Below are 23045 nucleotides of genomic sequence, written 5' to 3'. Positions count from 1 at the left end.
TCAAGAAGTAAGAACACTTAAATGTAGTCTCTTTATACAGTTGCTATAAACTAATCCTGCAGTACTGATGGGGGTTTCTTCACACCTTAGTCTTCATCTTCATCAGTGCTCCTCAAATTAGTAGATTCAAAATTTTGTTTCAAATCAGTTCTAACTCCTACCTCCCTTTGAAAGACATCCTTGTCCCAGTCTTTGGTGGCACTGGCTGTAATGTACTGCTGTGGACAAGCTGCACCATTTCCAAGCCACGAGGGCTGCACATACCACTAGGGTCACCTGGCAGAGCAGACACCAATTCACTATTTCCAGTAAAAGTCTACAATCCTTGGTGAAATTACCTACCATGTATCAGTAACTGTGTGCAATCCCAAACTGAGGTAATGATTGAAGGTAGTCTGGATTGAGATATTGGTTTGGAATGAAATGGCTGCGCCCACTGTGAAATTCCTAGGGCAGACTGCTTAAAAAAAGATGACCACAGTTTTATTTCTTTTAAGGCTTATGTAATTTTTCGATAGAGAATTTAATAGTTCTTTTCATCGTAACAGAGACCATCTGGTTCAAATATGGGGTTTATGGTTTTACCTAATTTTTTTTCCTGTGGAATTTTTCAGCTATTCACTTCACTTAGATTTTGCTAGTATTTCTGCAAGAAGCTTAAATGAAGATATTTTCCAGTATGAAGTCAATGAGTTGATTCCTAGGCATATAATCACTTGCAAACAATGGATACATACAGTTCCCAGCACTTGTATAAAACAAAGGTGTTTACTTTTCTGTTGATTATTTTCTGCTTAACTGCATTCAAATGAATCCATTAAAAACGTGACTGCTTCACAGTAAGATGATCTTCAGTAAAAACAAACAACTGCTGTTTCCACTCTCTTCATGGCCTTTAAAAACTACAGTCATCTGCACCCTCTATTTCAGGCAATTTATAGATTATAAGTCTGGTCTCAATTTGTTAATTTATTGTTTCAAATGTAGTCCTAATCTTCCTGCCTGGGAAAAAACCCAATATTTTCCTACTTCATTACTTACTTATTGTCCCCTAGCCAACCTTTGGACCTTTCAGAGTCTGATCAAAAAAACAACAGGTCATCTCAAACTTCACCCAGTCTTTCTGCCCACTGACTTCCGTGGGAATGGTATATCTACTCTGGTTCCCCATGTCCACAAGTAAGCAAAACTAAAAGACAATGATAGAACAAATCAAGGGAACTACCATGAACTACCACACTGCTCCTGAATTGCACCACAGCTTTGATCATTGCCTCACATGACAGATAAAAACATCTTTTTTGTTTGTTTGTTTACTTGCCCACACAACCCACACAACAACTGGTTTGCCAGTAAGTGCTAAATACTATACCATTTTCTTATATACATAGATGGGACAGGATTGGAGGGCTTGGAGGACACAGATCATGACAAGGACAGGCAGGTTATAGCTTAAATGGATGATATGGCCAGGTGGATACAAGAGATATTAAAGCTTTTCCTGACTCCATCACAACTGTTTCTTGAGGACTGCATAGAATGTTCTAGAGTCTGGACTAAATGATGCAGTAGGCAACTTCTACAGCTGTCTGATGGGTCCCAGCTGACTCTTCTTGTTCCCTTTCCTAAGAGCCTGAAGGGTCATTCACTGAAACAGTGCTAATAGAAAGACTGAAAAGATCAAACTCTGATACAAGCCAGAAAATTTATCTAGAAACTGATTTCATGTGCTACTTTTGTGACGACATCTATAATGCAATGTTTGTAACAATGCAATTTAATCATCTTATAAATATCAATTTACCATTAAGAGAGGAAGGAAAGAACTTCAAAAAAAGACAAATGCAAACTCACCACCATTTTCTGCTTTAATTGAACTAGTCTTGTTCAGATAAGCCTATCTATCTCTTACAAAAACAACAGTTTATAGTTTAAACTGTGAAATTGCGTGTGTGTGTGTGTGTGTTGTAATTATGGTGCCTGCTAACAATTTCATACTGCCACACTGCACATATGGCTTCCAAGCTAGCTTTATCTAAATCTTTGTGAATCTATTCTCTGTGCTATTAAACTGAGCACATTCCACATCGTTCAAAAGTAATTACACTTTTGTCTAGAGTGTAGGAGACTGCTCTCCCCAAACAATGAAATTCTCATTATTAGAGCTGGCACAATAACAGCACTGGTGTTCACAACACTGTGCATTGTACCATCACAATAACTTATCCTAAGCTTGATGCACAAAGGTACACTGGAAATTAAAATTTCTCTAAAACCACTATGTGGTGGGGTTTTTTGTTTTGTTTTGTTTTTTTAATAGGCATTCTTTACTCAGTATAATTAGAGTCCTATTTGACTTTTTAAAAAGCTGTATGCTTTCAGATTTCCATTCTCTTTGCAACTTCTGAATAATAGCTAAGTGCTCTAGCCTCATGTTGTTCTGATCCAATACTATTCACATGCTGACGACTCCAGACCAACAGGTGAAGTGCAGGCCAGGATGTATGTGATAAAAGAATTAAAATGCAGCATTAAACAACCTTTATTTTGGACAACTGGAGGAAAAGAATGAAAGCAACGTGTTGGTAATGCTTGACCAGTAGTACTGTTATTTTTCATATGGCCAAAATTTCTTAATATTATTCTCAAGTTACAGTGAAATAACTCCATTCACCATAGAAATACAACATTTTTTAGCTTGAAGCAATAAAGCTTCTTAACAGTGCACTTTAATATTTCCTATCAATTTCAAGCACTGCTGAAAATTAATTCTAAAACCTACTGAAAGTGCAGGATGAATATGGGCTAGCACTGCAGTCACACAGTTTTGAACAACTTGTCAGTGGCAAAATTACACCTTGCAAGTTTGATCCTCTGGTCGAAATTTCCTTTTTCATTTGTTTCTTTTTGTTTGTTTGCTTTTCAAATCTCCTCCAGCACTCCACTGAAATTCTACAGTTAAGAAGAATAGCTGAATTTGACCACAATATACCATTTGACAATGGTATACATTAAATCAGTGCTTCTAGCTTTGACATTTCTTACTTTTCAGAAATTAGCACACCAGTGATGGATCAGTTGTGTTGAGAGGTGTCAAACAAAACATGGCAAGGTAGACAAATAGAAGTAAATAAAATAAACCCTTATAACTTAGATGAGCTAACAACTATCTGTGATCCAAACACTGTAGCCTTAACAAGTTTCTTCAAAGAGGTACTGGTACTGTAATCCTCAAGAGTTCCCCTGCTATGAACATCTGAAGTCGATGCTCAGATACAGGTAAAATGACTTGTCTTGTGTTTTCTACTGAGCCTTTGGTTTAAGTCAGATAAATTATTCTTTTCTTACCAGTGGAAGAGCCTTCCTACACACAGTAAGAGTCTAGCTTCTTCTATCAAGAGCAAGAGAATTTGGGGTAAAGTTGCCTTACACAGAAAACAGAAGAGATGAGGGTGGGGAGGGACCTTGCTCAAGCAGGGCCATCCAGAGTCAGCTATCCAGCACCTCCAAGGAGGGAGACTCCACAATCTCCCCAGGAAATCTGTTCCTATGCTCTGTCACCCCCAGAGTAAAAAGCATTTCCTGATGATCAGAGGGAGCCTCCCACATTTCAGATTTTATCGACTGCACTGATCTTTCTCTGGATGAAGTTCCAGCATTCTCAGAAATACCTTGCTAATTTTGATGGGAAGATGGTTTTGCAGCTTTTTGTCAATTTTTGTTAGGTTTGAAGATTCATTCCTTCCTAAGGATTTTGTCTCTAAGTTGGCAGTTGCTACAACCTGGTAAATTTTTAGAAATGTAAGGGTAAATGGCTGAGTTCTCCCTCTGCTGCAAGCAGCCCTTTACCTTAAGGATCCTAGGAAGTCACAGCTGGCAGGACTTGTAAAAGGAAGCACAGCTGGAAGTAACCTATGAAGCAGAGGGTCAATTAGCATCCAGGAAAGTGAGGCCAATAAATTGATTCTCAAGGCTGAAATTGTTTTCTGAGCTGTCCATTCATGAGCCAGTGCTGAGAGGCAGAATATGGGGAGACAGGGGCAGCTGTGGTGACAAGAGGAATTGAACTATGAAGCCTACTGATGAGACAAAGCTGTATAATTCCCTATCTTTTACAGATCACAGAATCATAGAATATGCCAAATTGGAAGGGACCCATCAGGATCAGCAAGTCCAACTCCTGTTCCTGTGTAGGGCACCCCCAGAATCACACCATGCACCCTAGAGCATCATCCAAACATGTCTTTGAACTCAGGCAGGCTTGGTTCTGTGACCACTTCCCTGGGGAGCTAGTTCCAGTGCTAAACTATCCTCAGGGTGATAAAACTTTTCCCAATATCTAACCTAAACCTCCCCTGATTCAGCTTCCTACCATTTCACTGAGTCCTGTCTTCAGTCACAGTAATGCAGAAATTAGTGCCAGTCCCCTCTCTTCCCTTTGTGACAAAGCCATACACTGTGACAAGGTCACCCCTCAGCCTCCTCAAGATGCCTTGGCTGTGGCTTTCTTCTGCTGAGATTGTTCCATAAGCCCATGTACATATACAAGTCCCTAAGCCCATCCCCTGTACAGCGGGTGTTGTACATGAAGCTAAAACAGAAAGGTCTCTCTGGATCTATACCATGTCTAAGAATCTAAGAAGAGTCTTAGCCAATAATCCTGCCCAAAGCAGTACAGGTTAGAGAGGTGCAGCAGAGTGATGCACTACATGATTTCAGATTGGCTGTTCTGACTGGTCCTGTGTTATCAGACAGTGTAAAGGTGTACCCTGCTAAGGACAGCAGGTGGTCACAAAACAAGAACTCCACAGTCACTCGCAGACTCAGTCAGTAGGTGCAGTAGTACAGCTGGAAAGCTATTAAGAAGTGTGAAGCACACTGCTGGAAATTTGTCAATAAAACTGTATTGGACCACACCGTGTGGCAGTGTGTACACATGTGCATACACCTGGATTTCCCTCTCAGAGACTATAAAATAGTGCAGAATGTCAAGTGGAACGGTATAAAAATGACGCCTGTAATGCTACCAAAATGAATATATTTTGGGAATTCCGTAACTCCTAACTTCCATAACTCCTAATCACCCTAAAGTGAAGCCATCTACAAGTTATCGAAGCACTAGGTTCAGCTACTTCCTTCTCATAATTAGATACGACAAGAGCAGAGGGAGTGATTATATGTATTTTTACTGGTTTATACACTCATCACTTCCTTCTTTCTGGAGACACATCCTTTCTGACCTACCTGGATGATGATTTTTATAAGACACTCCTCACCAAAAAAGAGGTTATACCAAAATGCCACATTCATACAAACCAGTCCCTACAATCCCCAAACATGCTTCAGATAAGGCTACGGCATCACACTACTCCAGGTTTATTTCATTTACTCCAGGAAAAATGTCTAAGACATGCAATAATTCAGTATCTTGTACTATAAAGGGACAGAACACACTGTTTTGACATCGCATTAAATATAGCTTTCATAGCAGGAAGTCACACTAGATGATGAGCTAAACTTCTTGGTCTTAAAAACTATAAATTAATAAAGAAGTTAGTTAAAATTAGTCAATGAGCAGTTAAATGTGTCAGTGAGGTGTAGTTAAAATACTCCTGCTGGGCTGCTTAGAAGACAATGAGGTTTTATTTCATTAGGCTCTGATTCTACACTACTGGTGTCATCACAAGTTTATCTATTGACTTAAAATGCTGTCAGGAAAAGGTCCTTATCTTCAACACACTCTCTTAAAACAGGGCCAAAATACAGCTAAGAGCTCATACACCAGTTACATACCCTAACATCCTATTGGCTGGAACTGTGTATTAATATATTACATCTCCACAAAATACATGATAAAGGATGAGAAGCAAACAAGCTAGAAAAAAAGATAATGTTGTCTCTGCTCACGAGTAATTTTCCCAGCCACGTTCTTTCTGCATTTAAAGTTGCAATAATGCAAAGTAAAATTAAATATTCCAAACCACTGCTTAAACTTTAGCATTGGACCAAAAAGGAAGAAAAATGGATTGGGATCAGTGAGCTATTTTGCCTAGGAGAGCAGCTTCAGTGAATACCAAGTCACCCGGTCCTACGAGAAATAATAATCCTTGAGGCTTTTTACTTATGGCTTGTTCCATATGCGTAATGAGCTGTAAGGGCTTAAATATCACTATGGAGCTGTCGCAGGCTTTTATGAGAATACACTATCACCTATTTTGCAATGCCTTTTTCAAAGCCTTCAGATATGCAGGTCCATTCATTATCTTCACTGAAAGTGAAATTACTGGTGCCCTTGTCAAAGTGGGGGACTAAAAGAAAAGTTACTCAATTTGTAAACAAGCAAGAGCTGTGTAAGTGTGTTCACATCAGACAGCTTTGTCGAGGTGCCTAAGTCCTGGGGTTTCTGTGCCTTTTCCTGCACCTTTCAACCTTTATAAAAGTGTATCACAGTACTCTGCATGAAGGGCCCAAACATGTCACCTCACAATAGTGACACTACCAGTAATGAAGAACACTGCATTGATTTTGTTTGTCTGTTTTTTAGATAAAGTCACTTCTGGACTTCACTGAGCTGCTAAATACAATGAATTAAGTGCACTGTGTAATTTCTAAAGTGCACAAAAAGGTGGGATTTCACAGGTGAAAATGTAGCAAGTTAATTTAATTCTGTAAGCATGGCAAATTTTCTTGTAGGTATCTGTGGCACGGGAAACGCGCATCAGGCGTAAATTTTTTAAACCAGCAAAAATCTAAAGCTGCTTTTTTTTACCCTTAATACAGACTTCCGTGCTTTACTATTGCATAAAATTGGCATTGGGGCAGTAGTTCAGACACCATGCCAAACATGACTCTCACTTACAGTGTTCAAAAACCATTTACTGTTTGCTGAATACACACGTCAAATTCACATCACTGTAACTAAAACAAAAAATTTAGCACCCTAAATGCCAGCAGGCAAAGGTGAGGAAAAGTGTAGTGTGCACTGCAAATGATTAAGCATTTGCAGTGGAGGACAGAGACAGTCCAGCAAGGTCAAAGCTTTCACATTATTGTAGCATGTTCTGTACGTGTAACTGTGCATTGTATACTCCATAAAGTACAGATCTGGATGCCAAACTACTGTAGAGGCAGAATTCAAAGAATGGATGTAAGCACAATAGACCATTAGCAAACCTACCATTGTGTTGTGCTGAGAAGTGGGAGTCCTATGGCCACAGTTCTCTTGCGTCAGCAGAGAAACTGGCTGAAATTCCTCAGAGTGAGGCTTGTTGGGAAAACTCACATGCAAGGGAAGGTGAAAGGCTGGGAGCCCGTCACTCTCCTCTTCTCCCACTTTCTGTCTGCTTGTCACCATGGCTACCTCTCCATCTGCTTCCCCATACGGAGAGGCTGGTCGCTTGGAAGACATCCTGGAAGGAACAAAAGAGGAGAAAATAATGAAACCTCCAAATAAATCCTTAATGCCGTCATTGTGTGGTTAGGGGCCATTGTAACAGAAATGCCTTTTTTGTGCTGGCAGAGAGCAGGAAACCATCCAAATACCACTGCAAAGCATACACAATTGGGAACAATGGCCAAGCAGGTAGCAACAGAACAGTGGCTTGTTTGTTGTGAGAATAATACACTAATATAGCGCTCTCTTGTATTCTGGCTTCTTAAACATGAAAATTCACCGAAGAAGACTGTATAATGAAATGCAATTCCTTTTAAAAAATACCCATCTGGTTTTGCATTTGCAAGAGCCTGTAAGATAGAATGTCTCCCAATACAAGCTATTGTCAACCTAGCTTTTAAGGAATAATCACCCGCATGAATTTAACCATAACCGATAAAAAATAAAGTAAGATAAAATAAAAGAACTTGCTAGCAAGCCAAAATGTCTGTGCATATAAAACTTCACCCTTGAGAACAACAGAGAGTTACAGTCATGTTGCAAGAATCTTTTCAGGTTTGCAGATCCAGGACAGTTAAGAAATTAAACATTTGGACACTTATAATCTTAAGCTTTTTTTGACAACAAAAATTCAGGGTTTTACTAAGTGAATGAAGATTTGCTGTCAAGATACGCTACACTTCCTGCCTGTAGCCAGATCAGGAAAAAATACACGTAAATGTAATTTACATCTATATATCTCTATAAAGGACACACAAGGAAGATACACAGAGCACACACTGTAAAAATTGCACACAAATCATGACTTAGAAATTTTGGCCCACGTTCCAAAATTTTGAGACTGTCTTCTGACAGCACATATATATCTTCAACTTTTAGGAAGACTGAAAGAATCCTTATCTCTTTGGAAAACACAGTTTTCATCTAAAGCAAGCACTACTGAAAATTTTACAGGATGATCTGAACCCAAAACACTTCAAGCTTGGACTTCAAAATATAGGGGTCCAGTGAAGTCTTAAATTGCAGACAACTTCTGGGATTCATTACAGCAACATTATTCATGAAAATTGGGGTATGTGCACGGATGGCATAATAGGCCACTGTGTAAAGCAGAGGCATCTGTAATAAGGAGAGGAATGAGAAGTAAGAAATCCTATAGGCATAGTCAAAAGAAGAAAAGAAAAAAAATATTTCACAGAAACTAGGAAGTTATGAACACAGAAACTGAAGGCTATTGTATGTAAAAGTTGAAAAGACAGGCTGAAGTAATACTGCTCCTCCTCAAAAATCTAGCATTTATGATTCTAATTACCCCATTTTGATTTTCCACTTCACAGTTAAAAGACTGCATTTCAAAAGCCCAGCAGCCTCTTGAACCATGTGTGGGGCTGCTGTGAGGTGGAGCATGTCCATACGATTTGGCATATTGAGCACGAAATGGTTCTTAGCAGCAGTCAACTGGGTCTGAAAACAAACAGTGACTTTAAGCAGCCCTTTGTTAGGACTTACTTTGTTTCTAATGATCTCATTTTGAGTTTTGCCTCCTGAGCCAAGTTAGATTTAAAAAAAAAAAAAAAAAAGCCCAACATAAAAAAACTCAGATTAAAAAAATCCCTACCAGAACCTATACTCAGCTGCACATCGCCTGTTCTGAACACCATCTATTGCTTGTACATAGAGAAGCAATCTGTATTTTCTATTAATGTTTGACTTAGTCCAACAGACTAACACTTCATACATCCTACCTGAATTCTGTCTTCTAGGCTTTCCCACCTACGTGTCTGCAGTGAAGCATATGTATAAAGACAGAGATCACCAGATAGACTCTTACTGGCAGTTTTCTCCTAGCCCACTGAATTCAGCATTTTACAGCTATGTTTGACACAACAGATCTCAAGCTTTTCTTCTGCAAAAACCATGCAACTCCCTCCTGGAGTTAACGTGAATTATTCATATTCTGCATTGCATTGCACCAAGATACAAATTTGCTGTTGATTTCAAGGGTAACATTTGGGGTACACATTTCAACATTGCCTTAATAGAAGTTTGGGTTTTTACAAAATGTTTCTGAGTTGTCTCTATTTCAGCAAACAAAAAGGGAGTGACACAAAGTCATCAGTTATTCCACTGCAATGTTCCATACTTTCTGACATTTATAATCGATGACTGAAATTACTGTAAACCATCTATAAAACCCTCCACAACAATTCACTTTGACAATGCAATATATGGAGAGGATGCCTTCCCTTGTATCGATGACTTGTATTACATACTATACATTAAAGTTGTGTTAAAAACTCCTACTGCTGTTAACCCAGAATAACCCAGATTCTGTCACATTGCTTCACGAGCAGAGTTTGACAATTGTGTTGAAGAAAAGCTCTTCTTCTAACTTTATCAGTGAATAGACAGTTTACACTACTGTGTTCAGTTGGCGTGCTGCAAATCATCATCGCCTTCTGCTTGTCACTGTTCCCTACAGGAATAATATAATAATATGTGGGGAATTTGTACAAATAGGCAAGGAAGGCAGCAGAAGTGACCTCCATGCGTTAGCAATAACAGAAGTCAATGTTTTGACCTAAAACAAAAACCTATGGGTTGGACTGTAGTCTAGCTCTGAAGTGATACTAGAGAGGCAAGAAACGTGGTCTTTCCTCAGGCAGTTCTTTTAATACCCAGTTCAAACTGCAACCCATGTTCTCAGCATAACGCTGGATGGCTTAGAAATTACTGAAATAGCTAAGGTGGTGCAGCTACAGATCGAATCTGCATTAGCTTTCCAAGTGAAGAGGACATTGAAAGAAACAGTTGCACAACTCTAGGTGAGGGTGCCAAAGCTCAGACAACAACTGCAATTTGTCTTCTGGCAGATCCGTCCATAGCCAACGTGACCTTTCAGAGAACTCATCATTCCCCTTAACAGCAAACATCACAGTTTCACAGAAATTACTTACTTCTGATGAACTTCTGGGAAATTTCCACAAGAAAGTGCAAGATTTAAAAAAAATTTAAAAATCCACATCTACATTCGGAAATGTCTTTCAAAAAGACAGCAAAGGCTCAGATCACTGACAGGTTCACAAGCAGAAAACAGTATGATAGAAAGTAAATTAACTCACAGATCATCTTTCATTATTTCTACAGGTTTATTGGCCCCTTTTCAGAATCTGAAATGCTCCCACAATCTTGAAATCTCTTATTTTCATACATCTTCATCTTGCTGCTGAGCTAATACTACATCTTAAGAGATTCCACTTCTGAGATGCAAGTAGAGGTCCAGCTATAAACAATAAGCAAAGGGAAACAGCTAAATTCTGAGTAACAACGTAATCTGAAACTGAGCTTTTTTCAACAGATCCAGGTCTAATGAGGGACTGGAATTATCCCATCTTAACAAAGGACTGCAAACATCCTGGCTCTGCCCTCAATGATAACACAAGAGTTTACAACTTGAAAATCTTTTTCTCAAACTAGCTTAAACTTGGAAGAGTTTTCAATTACGGCCCCCTGGAAGAAGGTTTCCAACAAGAAAGGAAAAGGCACTTTTCTCAAAAATCAGCTTATGGATAGGATTTCAAAAAATGCAACAAAACCCCAAGATATAACTCTCAGAAGAGTAGTAATATGGTGAGACAGATTCTAAATCTATAATGTTGTCTCTACAGCAACCTGTTGCTATTTAAGACTTGCAACAAGAGCTGTATTCTGAATTGTCATTAATTAATTTCTACTGAATAGCTAAACTGTAACTTTTTTAGACAACCCAAATCTGCAAAGTTCAGACACAGTGGGATGCAGGCAGTACTCAGCCTACTGTAGAGACACATTAGAGATATGAAATATATCCCCATACTTAGTATCAGTGATTAATTCAGATAAGATTTCTTGCAAAGGGACTCTTTTCTGGTTTTGGAATGACTGCTCAATATGCAGAAATTGCAGCAAAAACACATGGCTTTTGCTAGATTTTCATTAAATAAATGTTTTTTTCTGGTAGCAAAAATGTTTTATTCAGGGAAGTAAAATCTCACTCTTCTAGCTCACTCTTAGCCCAGAAATGTTTGATGTGATTCATCTTACAATAGCTTATCCACACATTTCTTTACTCCCCTTCAATTTATAACAGAGTCTTTGCAGGCTTAAACTGATACCTGTGCCTACTGATCTCAGTGGTTTTGGACTGCCTTCAGCATGGCTGGATTTTCCCACTGGAGAAGGTAAAAGTCACACTGTGTCCAAATGATTTGTTTTCTCATGCCATCTGCAACCAACCAAACAATTTCAGGCTACCAAATAACATTATTTTGTTTGGTTTGTTTTCCCTTGAGTTCAAAATCTCACAACAGTTACCCTTCCACAGCTCTATATTAATATTATTGTTATTATTATTATTATTATTAACAGAACCTCACTTAAGTGTCCCCATTACCTTTCCATTTGTTCATTGGTTTTGGTTAGTTTCAGACATGATTGTATACCCCAAATAAACCTAAAATGGTTTCCAGTATTCAAGTAGATAGTGCCCTCTAGCACACAACCAGCATCCATCCTAATTTTATTGCTTGTGCCATGAAATTTCATAAATTTCATGTCATAGAGCTCTAATCTTGTTACATTAAGCAAAATACCTCCGAAACATTTCAGATACCCACAAAAGCTTTTGGAGAAATAGCTTATCCATGTCTTCAAAAGTGACAAACACAGATGTGTCAGAAGAAAAAGATATGAGGCCATAAATCTTAACTTGTTGGGAGTTAATTAAGGGATTCATCAATCATTACACAGATCACACCATACATATACAGGCAAAATCCCGTCAGCTGCCATAACCCACAGCAATCTACAGGTTAAAAACTCCCAAAGTCCCTCTCTGTTCTGACTATTTATAAATGACTCTGTATAATCTAGCATTAAGACCTGTAATTATAAAACAGCATTAAAACAGGCCTGCATAGTTATGGATAATTATAGTTGGTACACTTTTTAAAGAAATAAAAAGCTTTTCCATTCAAGCACAGGCTTTGCCTTTTTGACAGCTCCAAGTCCACAGGATGTAGAGAGATGATTTAAATTGTATGTCAAAATTTTGACTGTGCAGGGCTTTTTTCCCCTTATCAAGAGAGGCATTGTTGTTTTCTCACCATAACCAGGCGTGACAGCGCCTGACTGGAATCGCATAGCCAGTTCCTGAATCGGCATGGAAATGTTCACCTCTTGAGTTTCTCTGGCAGCTAAAAACCAAGCCTTTCTCATGGGTAGGGTTTAAAATCGCTCGGCCCCGTACATCAGGGAGAGGCACAAAGCTTCATTCTGAAGAGATGCAGGACAAGACGAGCAGACCTGACCTTCCAGCAGCAGTGGGGAAGGACATTCCAGCCACCGACAGCATCGGGCAGTCACTCGCTAGCACGGCTCAATTCCAAACCAAATGCTGGATGCTAAACTAGTCCCAGAAAGGATCTTCAGTGGGATTCAGTCTGACTCTCTTCCTGATCTGCAGGGATACTTCCCTCTAATTAAAGTACGTGTTGGAAATCCGCAGGCTCTGCTTTTCCACAGAAAACACTTACTATTACAGAGAGCAGCAATGTTACACGTGTGTCTATCTAATGTGTAAGCATACACACTTACACACACAGGTACAGACAAACACAAACTTACCCAAAATGTCAGTGATATATTTACCTCATCTCTGATCATGATCTGTACTAATAGAAGAGTTCATACTCCCAGGTTTGTTGGAGCTCCGATCGTTCTACAGGCAGTCTAAGCAAAAGTGCCCGTTAACACTAATGACTGTCTCCATTCCATTCCTGCCCCAAATAAATTCATTATTTATGTCCACTGAACAACTAGAACCTTTAAATACATGACTCTGTTCGTTCTGACAGGATTACTTGTGTAATAAGGTATTACTCAACATGAGTAAGGGTGGCAGACTCCCACACTCTGTCCCACTGGGAACTGCAAGCCCGACTTGTTTCTACACATACCACTAAAAACAGACTTCACTTGGCAGTATCTTTGAGTCATTTACAGCCTGGTTTGGTTTGGAATTCTTTACTGGTGTAATTTTACAATTAAAAAAAAAAAAAAAAAAAAAGAAAGAAAAAAGCAGCAAACATCTCTAATCTGCTAATCAATAAAACCGTGCATTAAACATGCTCTCATCTGTCACTCACACTGAGATGGATTAATCTGTTAATTATTGCTTTCTAAAATCATATCAATCAGTCATCTTTTACAATCTACATATGCTAGAAATAAGTTGTGTTATTTGAAAAAAACTTTTGGTGACAAATAAATTTTTGTTAATACAAGCCAAGATTGCCATGGCATAGCCTGGGTAATATTCCTCTGCAGCTGACTGTTATTATAGCTGCCACAAGTAATCTTATGGTTAATGCCACACAATAATTTCCATTTCTTCCAACTCACTTTTTTCCTTTTGCTTTCCAGACTTTCTACCTGTATGGGGTTAAATTTAGTAATTTTTTTTAGTCTGTCAATTTAGAAGATTCTGAATATAAAATGGGCAGGGAATACGCTATCCCCCATTTTTAAACTTGCATTTTAAAGTACAGTACTGTAAATTATCAGCAGCTTGGGTGATATTTCCACATATTGTGGAAATTGTTTTGTAAGAAAAGGTACTGTTCAAAATTCCAGTGGTAAATGGTTTTATTTTGACAGGTTTTGAAACTTTCAAAGACGAAAGTTGTTACAAGTGTCTTTCAATAAATCATTAAAAAAACCTTGTATAATTTTTCTTTTACTAGAAAAATGAAAAAAAAACCCCAACCTTCTACAAACTCTATGGTCTCAACTAAAAATTTATCATTTCTGTTATATGCATATGCAAAGAATTTATGCAGAAAAAGCTACTGAAAAATCAAGCCTACAAAAAAAAATATATCATGAAAAACAGTTCATGTTGAATCTTCCCAACGTATGTTATACAAAGATTTTCACTGACCTTTTGAAACAGGTAACTGGGAAAGATTCTTTCTGCGTGACTAAGTTGTTAAGTGAAATACTCTAGTCTGAATCAAAGGGACTTTCAACCATAACACAATTTGTAAGGTGATAAAGGAACTCCTAGCAAGATACTATATTCTATTGCTGCAGGGAATATTACCCAATTCTCTTGTAGATCTGCCTCATAGAAGACTTTGCATTATAGTCCCTGCTTTGTATAGTATCCAGTAGGTGCTAAGCAGAAACATTTAGAGATTTACTCAGAGACACATATTCAAAATCAGCTTTAGCTTGAGCACCTGCATCTTATTTTCATTTGGTACCTGTCAACTTCATAAGCCTTTTGTTTTTCACTAGTCTGGATGTCAACTAAAAGAGCCAAAAATCTAGCAGTGTGTTTATAAACCAGAAAATTACAGCATCAGATTTTACTTCTGCTGAAAAATATGTTTCTAAAAGATCAAACTTCAAAACCTGGATTTTTTGAGAACTTATCAAAACAAGAAGAGGCATGTAGAGGAAATGTGCTTATGGTACAGGCAACACAACCATACTGGTGCAGTGTCAAAAAGGATGAGCATCTATCAGCACAAACTCTGAAACAGCAGGATGCAGTCATTGTTGATGTTTCAAGTAAACTGAGCCTGATCACTGGCTTCTTTCATGCAAAAGACTCTGCTTGGATGATTTTGAATTAAATCCACAAGCTCATTTATTTTCCAGTGCATCCTCAAATTAACTCGGGCTTCCTTCTCCCCCACCCCCAATCTTTCAGAAATTTATCTTGCCCCACTCTTCAGCTTCCCATACCTCTTGCTTTTTTACTTTTTTAAAAATTGTTATTACTATTTTACATTTTTCCTCCAGTCACGGTAGAAACAGCACAGTTTTGGTTTTGTTTTCACATCAAGTTTTAGGAGGTGCTCGCTACTGAAAGTATTATAGCGATCTCTGAGATTAGTTAATCATCACTCTTCTGCCTGCTGAACTACAAAGAGGAATCCAGTCAAATAATTAAGAGATTTTAGGCCTTGAAATTTCACTGTACAAACTAATACTTGAAAATGACAGAAAAGAAGTCAGTCTCCAGACACCAAGTGGGAGAGCTGGGCTGCGTGCTACAAGGAATCCATACATCACACACAGATGTGCATGCCTAATTTCCATTGACCTTGAGTAAAATGAAGGCAAGGAGTTGAAAAAGCTTTAAAATTATGACAGTTGTGAATGACTTACTTATTACAAAGAAATCTGAGGAAGCACAGGCTCATTCTGAAAAGTTTGTCACATTAAAACTTTAGAAATCCAGGGAACATTCCTAGTCTTTGTCTAATCAAGCTGACATAAAATCTTCTTCAATCATTATTATATGATGAAATACTTTCAGTAGAATCAACATTAGTAATAAGAGTTGTCTCCCAAAAGACACACAGATTTCAATCCGGGAAGCCATTCTTTTGATTGAGATGTCAGTAAATTGTGACACATCTTTTCCTACTCTATTGCTCAGTAACTGGAGTGCCAAAGAACTAGCTACTAAGTTTCAAGCCCCCTCTTTATACTCACTTTCTTTCTTTACATTTCAAACTCAACAAATGGAATTTTAACTTTGTATTTTTAAAAAGAACAACATTCCTTCACAGAGCTCGTGTTTAATCACAAACAAACAAGAAACAAGAAGAGAAAGCAAAAAAAAAAAAAAAAAAAAAAAAATCTCATTTCTGCCACTTCACTCTGAATTTCCCTACTGGAAAGGATAGAATAATAACTTTATATAGCATTTACATTTGCTTAAAATAAATGTACATATTAAGTGCACTTACGAAATAGTTTTCAATACACCCCTGATATTTACACATCTGAATTTACAGTATCATTCAACCACTATTATATAAACTCTTGCTTCAACCACCATTCATAAAAGAAAAAAAAAGGCAAATAAACATGGGAACACATAAGCACATACATCCATACATATATTCTCTTTCCTGGTAAAACTGTCCATGCTACTGAAGTATTTATGCATATCCATTCATAGCTCAAACCTGCACCACTGAAATATTAGGCCACTAAACAACTTTACTGGAAGCAGACTTGGGGCCTCAGAAAACCTGTGTGTACCTTTAAGAATTACAAGTGCAGCAAAATGGTTTTTGTGCCTCTGTGTGGGTGCATGTGTGTTAAAAAATACACATAGGAAGAGCAATGTCTCTAATGGATGTAAATATTTTCTTTCTAACAGGTTAATTCCAGCTGCCTAATTTATATATATATTTTTTTTACATGCATGTGCGTTCCCTTTTTTGGAGGGTTTATATATAACAGGTGCATGCTTGGCCCAGGAATGCTGGAGTGCCTGAGAAAGAAAAAACCAAACTGAATCTGAAGATAAAATGACAGGGAATAAACACATTATTGCCTTTCAAAGAAAAAACAAGCAAACAAAAAACCCAAAACCAAACAAAAAAAAAAACCTCCATGAAACCTACCACCACAAAAACGTTGAACATCTATGTCTAAGCAATTTGATGTAGAATTTTCAAAGCTGAAAAGAGATTGTTTCAAAGCCCAGATGTTGCCTTTCAGAAACCTGAAAATTGCTGCCTCTGAAAATTAATCTGAAAGACAAATAGAGTAAAACAAGAATTGTTTAAATAGAAATAATTTTACTCAGACATTCTAATATTACAAGAAAGATTAATTTTTTTCAAGTGTGTAGGTGGTTTTGCATGCCTATCCCCTACTTCAGAGTACCACTCATGCCATCTCTGTTCCAAAAGATGTTCTCATGAGGGATAAAAGGAAAAGTTTATTATATAATTTGGGGCCTCCTGCTTCATGCACTGTGCAAAAGGTATTGTGAAGTCTTCTTCAGTCGTCCTGTAAAAGACTGATGGTTGTACTGTTTCCCCAATTTTATTCATTTAAATGACTTAAAAATCTGCATTAGCAAACACACGGTGTAAGCACCCATCACAGCACATGTCCATCCGTTTGTATTAGCATTGCTAGGGTGCTTTCAGTTCTGTAATTTCCAGATTTCTGAACGTCTGTGTTACTTTAAAGTGCTTTTGAACACTTCTTAAAACTCCTCCTTGCAGTTACTAACACGCTTCCTCACAGCTGTAACAGCACATGTAGGGAAGGGGACTGTCTTCAGCTCACCACTGTCTAAAAGCTGATTTTCACTCTATCTGATTCAAGAATAATTACCCATCCTAACAAACATTAGCCCTAGATACTGCTGGAGCTCTTAGCTAAGAAAAATACAGCTATTAACCATACAACATGCAAACACCCTTTCACAAACAACTGTGTATTGGTACATTAAGTAAAAGCAAATATACGATATGAAAATGAGAGGCAATTCTAAAACAGAAAACGTACCTTTAGGACCATAAGGAATCTCAAATTTTACTTTAAAAAGGCTGCAGCAGCAAGCACTGAAACACGGTCACAAAAAGAAGTCCACTTTAAAAATTTTTGGGAGTTGAGAGGTGGGGTAGAAAAGAGGAGAAAGCCCCTGAAACCAGAATTTTTCCCTCCAGTGCAACTCAGAGGATGTCTGCCATTCACCCTTCCATAGGTACTTTGTCTACCTTCATGTCTGTTGTTCAACAGTGATTCCCATATCCAGCTCCACAAAGACCCAGCTGTATAAACCAATGCTGTCAAAGAACACAGTTAAGGGATGGATAAAACAGGGAGGGGTGTCTAACACACTGACCACTGACTGAGCTTGCAAGGATAAAGAAGCCTTGATGGAGAGAAGTAATCATCCATTGCTGTTTGTTTATTTTACCTCCTCCACCACATACTGGAACCTTTTTTGTTTTTTCCATTACCAAAACCATCCCCCACTGAGAGGCCTTTGTGATCTACAAGGGGCAGAGCCCCTCTTTCTTAACACTGGCAAGTTTATGTAGGCAGATTCATTCAAACACATCTTAAAATAAACATTTGGCTCTTCCCCTACATCACACTGTCCACACACTGCCTTCAAACACATACAAAAAAATCACCATTAAAATCTGCTTGCCTAACACTGTTTCTACTGAGAGGTATTAAAACAATTTAGCAGTCTAGGGCACATATTGCCACGGAGGTCTAACTTCAGATGGGAGCTATAGTCTTCTGAAAAAAATAAATATACATTACTGTAAAGTCAACCTTGCTGCTATTGCCATAACAAGTGATATAATAGCTTTCTTGAAAAGATTTCTTCCATCAAAAACCTCCCTGCTGGAGATACATCTAATTATATTATAAGTGAATCTGAATCCAGATGTTCAGCTGAAAAATTTATGTCATGAGTATTATGGGGAAATTGACCACTGAACACTGCATGGAGAATGAGGAATCCAAAGGGCATGATGGGCCTGAGCTCTGAAAAGAGCGACAACCTTCAGATTCCTTTGAACGTAAGAGGTGTAGGTGCTGAGCACCTCAGAAACTTTAGTTATCTGTTAAACAAAAATCAACAACCAAAATTCCTTATTTCTTACTTTTCACACTCCCTACATATGCACTTCTTTGTTTTTTTAACTACATAGATCTGGCACTAAGAACAATTCAAGCATGAATCCCTACCAAAAGAGAGCGCACAAGCAACAGAACATAGATATCCTAGGAAGGCTTTTAATGTATCTGGAGATGGTACTGGAAAGAGCACTTGACAATTGCTAGAGGATGCCCAGTCACTCCATGACATCACTCCCCACTGCAACTGAAGTAATCGATTAGGAATAATTAGTCATATGAAACCAGAACATTGAGAAAAATCACAGATCCATTTGTATCAGCCATTAACAAACACCCCCGTACCAGAGCTATGTTTTCAAGGTTACCAGCCTGAACTGGATACAAATGCAGCAACAACAGTCCACGGTCCCATTTTTAATTTCAAAAAGATAATAAATAGCTTTTGATTTGGGTAAGTAGTCATCTGGCAACCTCTACAGTTGTTCAAATGACGCCTAGGATAGAGGATTGGTTGACTGATTGAAATACATCCCAAAAATTTAATTCTGCAGTACAGCCACATCCTTCAGAGTTTATCACTGCGGAAGAAGCACAAACACTGAAACTCCGACCAGATAGTTTACTGTGGAATACCCTCTCTGCATCAATGTGGGCTACAAAACCAGGACACAACATTAAGAATTCAGAAGACAGCAACTTCCTGTGTGACCCCACATAATTTATTGAATCTTTCTGGCTCCCAGTTTTTCTATTTCTACATAAGAGATAAGAATGTTTAACTGCCTTTATAAAAAGCTCTGCAAGCTCCGATTTTCTTTTTTTTAAAGGAAGCATTTTATTGGTGATCATTGTTTATATTACTTGCTTGTACTGTTAATTTACCTGATGGGTTTGTGTATACTGGCACAATAAGCAAGGGCAACAATAAACAATACTTTATTCAGCTACTGTATTTTGAAACTGCAAAACTGTGTTTCTTCATATAGCCCTGCCTACAGATCGCAAGAATTATTTTCATTTATTGACTATACTTAGGTAAAAATCTATTAGGTTTTTTTCTGGGCAGTAATAATACAAGGGAGAAAAACAAAACAAAAAAAAAACCACACAACCAAAAATCTCTGAACTAAAAACACCCCTCAGAATTTAGCAGAACATCACCGTACAGTGCCACTGGATCACTTTTCTCTGTCCTGCACCCAAGAAGAAAACTCAGCCCTGGATTGGCAATGCCACAGCAATTGACAATCAATGGGCACTTTCTACTCAGAAAACCTTTTAAAGGAATCTCACACACCTTCATCATGAAACACTAATGACAACACTCATTTCACTGAGAAACATTACAGACGCCAGTTCGGTTCCTGCTTATGAACAGAACTACTTGGTACTGGCCCTCAAGTGAAAGCCAAACCCAGCCAAATCTTTAACCCCCAGCCAAACCTTTAAACCCCCCTCTCACAGTACATCAGGGCCGAATTCGGACAGTGAGCTGCAAGCTACAATTTCCAGTTACCTCTCTTGTGTTGTAGCTCTGATGGTAATTCCTCAGTACCAGGGAAATGAGGCACACTGCATACATCAAATACACTATCAAGATAATGATGGAAAGCCAAAACCAGCCCCCCTACTTTTCCAGCCTCTGCCCTAGACAACTAATTTTAAAGGCACCCTAAAAAGACCCAACTCCCTAGAAAGGCTACTTTCTGTATTACTGTAACTAGTATCTAGCCACCCATCCCTTCATTAACAAATAAAGCAAAGATTCTTCTGTTTAGTTCTTTTCTCTTTTAAATGGTTCACACAGGTGTATCAGATTGTAAGCTTTAAAAATAAAGTCTCAGAGATATAAAACTACTGCTAGGGGAATGTTTTTAACCAACAGCATACTTCTGGTTCCACTCATCTACTCACAACATGGACCACGCATACAGCTGTACGCTGGGATTCTTGGCTGGCATTTTTAAGAGGCTGCAAAACCCTGCTGTAAAAGAGCTCATCACATATACAAAAGTTTTCCTTTCTCTGCTACTCCCTTACCCTCTTCTCACCCCATCTCCATCCTTGCTTTAGAGAAGGAAGATCAGAAAGTGCAGCTGTTACCATTCCTTTACAGCCCTATTCCCTTCCCTGTAATTCCACCCCCCCGCCCAAATGTCATGGATATAAAGCACAAGCCAGATTTATAAAAATACTGAAGTGCCAAAATCATGCAGTTTGTATTGCTGTAAGAGATCTTCAAATATGTTTCCAACATTAAGAAACCTACACAGTTCTGAGAATCTGACCAGGAGTCCATGAGTGTCTCCAAGCACCTACATACCTCATCCTACTTCTCTTACTTCCTTTAAACAATTTGGTAGAGCGCTTTCCATGCTTGCACTACTGTTTTGATTCTTAAAAGCACTCAGAAATATTAATTACTCTTCACATATCCCTTTTGTGAAGTAAACAAGGATTATAATCCCCTCTGAAGTAAATATGGATTAGTCTTTTTTACAGGCTGAGGAAATACAGAAGAGGACTTTCAGAAGTCTGCATACCACAAGGTAAAGAGATGATACTGAAGCACGGATTAAGACATAGAAGGGCTCCATCCCATGCTCAGACTATGACATATTAATCTTACCCTTCTATCTGCATATGCTACTCTTAGCTCCATTGTTTCTATCTGCTGGCTGATGATCAAATATTTAATGTATGCCATAAAATGAAAATAAGAACTATACAGCAGTGCCTCTTATTTGTCATGCCCTATTACTTATACCGGGTGGTAACATACATCCATATGATGGTTTTCAATTTTATTATAGTCTGTTTGCTCACTCACTTAAGATGTTTAAAGAAGAGTTGTATGGATTATCAGACAGTCTGAAAAGTTCAGTTCAGAGCTCTTCAAACACATTCATTTTCATCTTATTAGCACAAGTAAAGTAAAAGCCTTAGGCAGGTAATTTACCATCCAGTTTATCCAAAGGTACTTCTAAAGGAAAAGGCAACCTTTGTAAATCGCTTGTGATAATCTCCAAATTGATCATTAATTATCAGCTTCTAGTAAGCATTTCTTCCATCAGTAGCACTGTGAAAATAATGCATTTCTCAGAAAATCTACCACTGTTGTTATTACCACCTGTATACTCAGGCATTATTAAAACCAGCAAAGTTACATGGCAGGCAGCAGCCTTGCTAAGTGAATCCTTTCTAACAACTCCATTTTCTAGGCAGTTTAAAAATTTGACACCCACCAACAGGAAAACATTCATTTTTATTATTATATTTTGTCTTCTATAACTTTCCACATATAGAGGAGTCGCAATTAATTTAGAGCCATTCAACAGTGCTTAATAAAGCACACACTGTTTTGCCAAACTCAAGCTGATGTACAGAAACTTCCTCTTCCCTCTTGCAGTTGTCTGATTTTCTTCCAGCAGAAGTGAATGCTTACGATCTACTAGTAAAAATTTAAAAATAAGCTTCCATATTTCATTAGTGAAAAAGAATGTAGGAAGAGACAGCTACAACGTAAAGCAGATTAGCATTAGCTTCTCCCAGGTCCATGTTGCACAGAAATAGGGGCCCTTTTTGTGCAAGAGACTGCTGGTTGAGTCTTGATAGAAAATTTTTGAACAATCTTTTTAATGATTGTTACATGTTTCTGATTTTAATTCCATTTAACTTAACACTCACCAGTTAACTGCACTGGAGCAGCCCTGGATGACATACATCTTGCATCTCCAGTGGGACCAAATACGCTGACAAATCATATTTTAAGAACCTATTTCATCAAGCAGGAAACCCAAACAAGACAGCAACAAACAGCAAGCTTGGCAACTATTTAGTTTCCATAGCTTAAGGAAACAGAGAATTAACATTACAAGGAAGGTAATGACAATTTCTAGAAATGCTGTATCCTTGGAAAATGCTACAGTTTACAAAGCACATAATTGTATTAGTCTTTAAAAATGGTTTACAAGTAAAAAAAAATAAAATAAACCCACCACCATGGGTTGTAGGAGTAACACCGCAGCAATGCAGTGGCTGTCTTTCACACTCGATAATGGCAGTCTTACCAGAGCTGTAATATATTTTTTTTTGTAACAGATGAAATGCAGCATAATTCTACAGATGTGCGACATCTTCTTTAATGCACACACATGGGAGTAAAAGAGGGTTTTCCACACTAAAGAAG

The 23045-nt window shown here is 38.1% G+C and overlaps 1 protein-coding gene across 10 annotated transcripts in view; it reads right to left on the bottom strand.

The window, feature by feature from the left end:
- SOX5 (SRY-box transcription factor 5) overlaps positions 1-23045 on the bottom strand; it is a 296148-nt gene that overhangs the window by 249008 nt on the left and 24095 nt on the right. For 7 of the 10 annotated variants that reach the window (XM_071733083.1, XM_071733091.1, XM_071733084.1 and 4 more), the window contains one exon: positions 7178-7409. In XM_071733083.1, coding sequence (XP_071589184.1) covers positions 7178-7409 — 232 coding nt within the window. The remainder of the gene's footprint in view (positions 1-7177; positions 7410-23045) is intronic. The other 3 variants (XM_071733090.1, XM_071733088.1, XM_071733089.1) reach the window with 1 other exon arrangement.

The sequence above is a fragment of the Heliangelus exortis genome, chromosome 1, assembly GCF_036169615.1.
Source record: "Heliangelus exortis chromosome 1, bHelExo1.hap1, whole genome shotgun sequence".
NCBI lineage: Eukaryota > Metazoa > Chordata > Aves > Apodiformes > Trochilidae > Heliangelus > Heliangelus exortis.
Note: the sequence above shows the minus strand (reverse complement) of the source record. Positions and strands in the feature narration are given on the sequence as shown.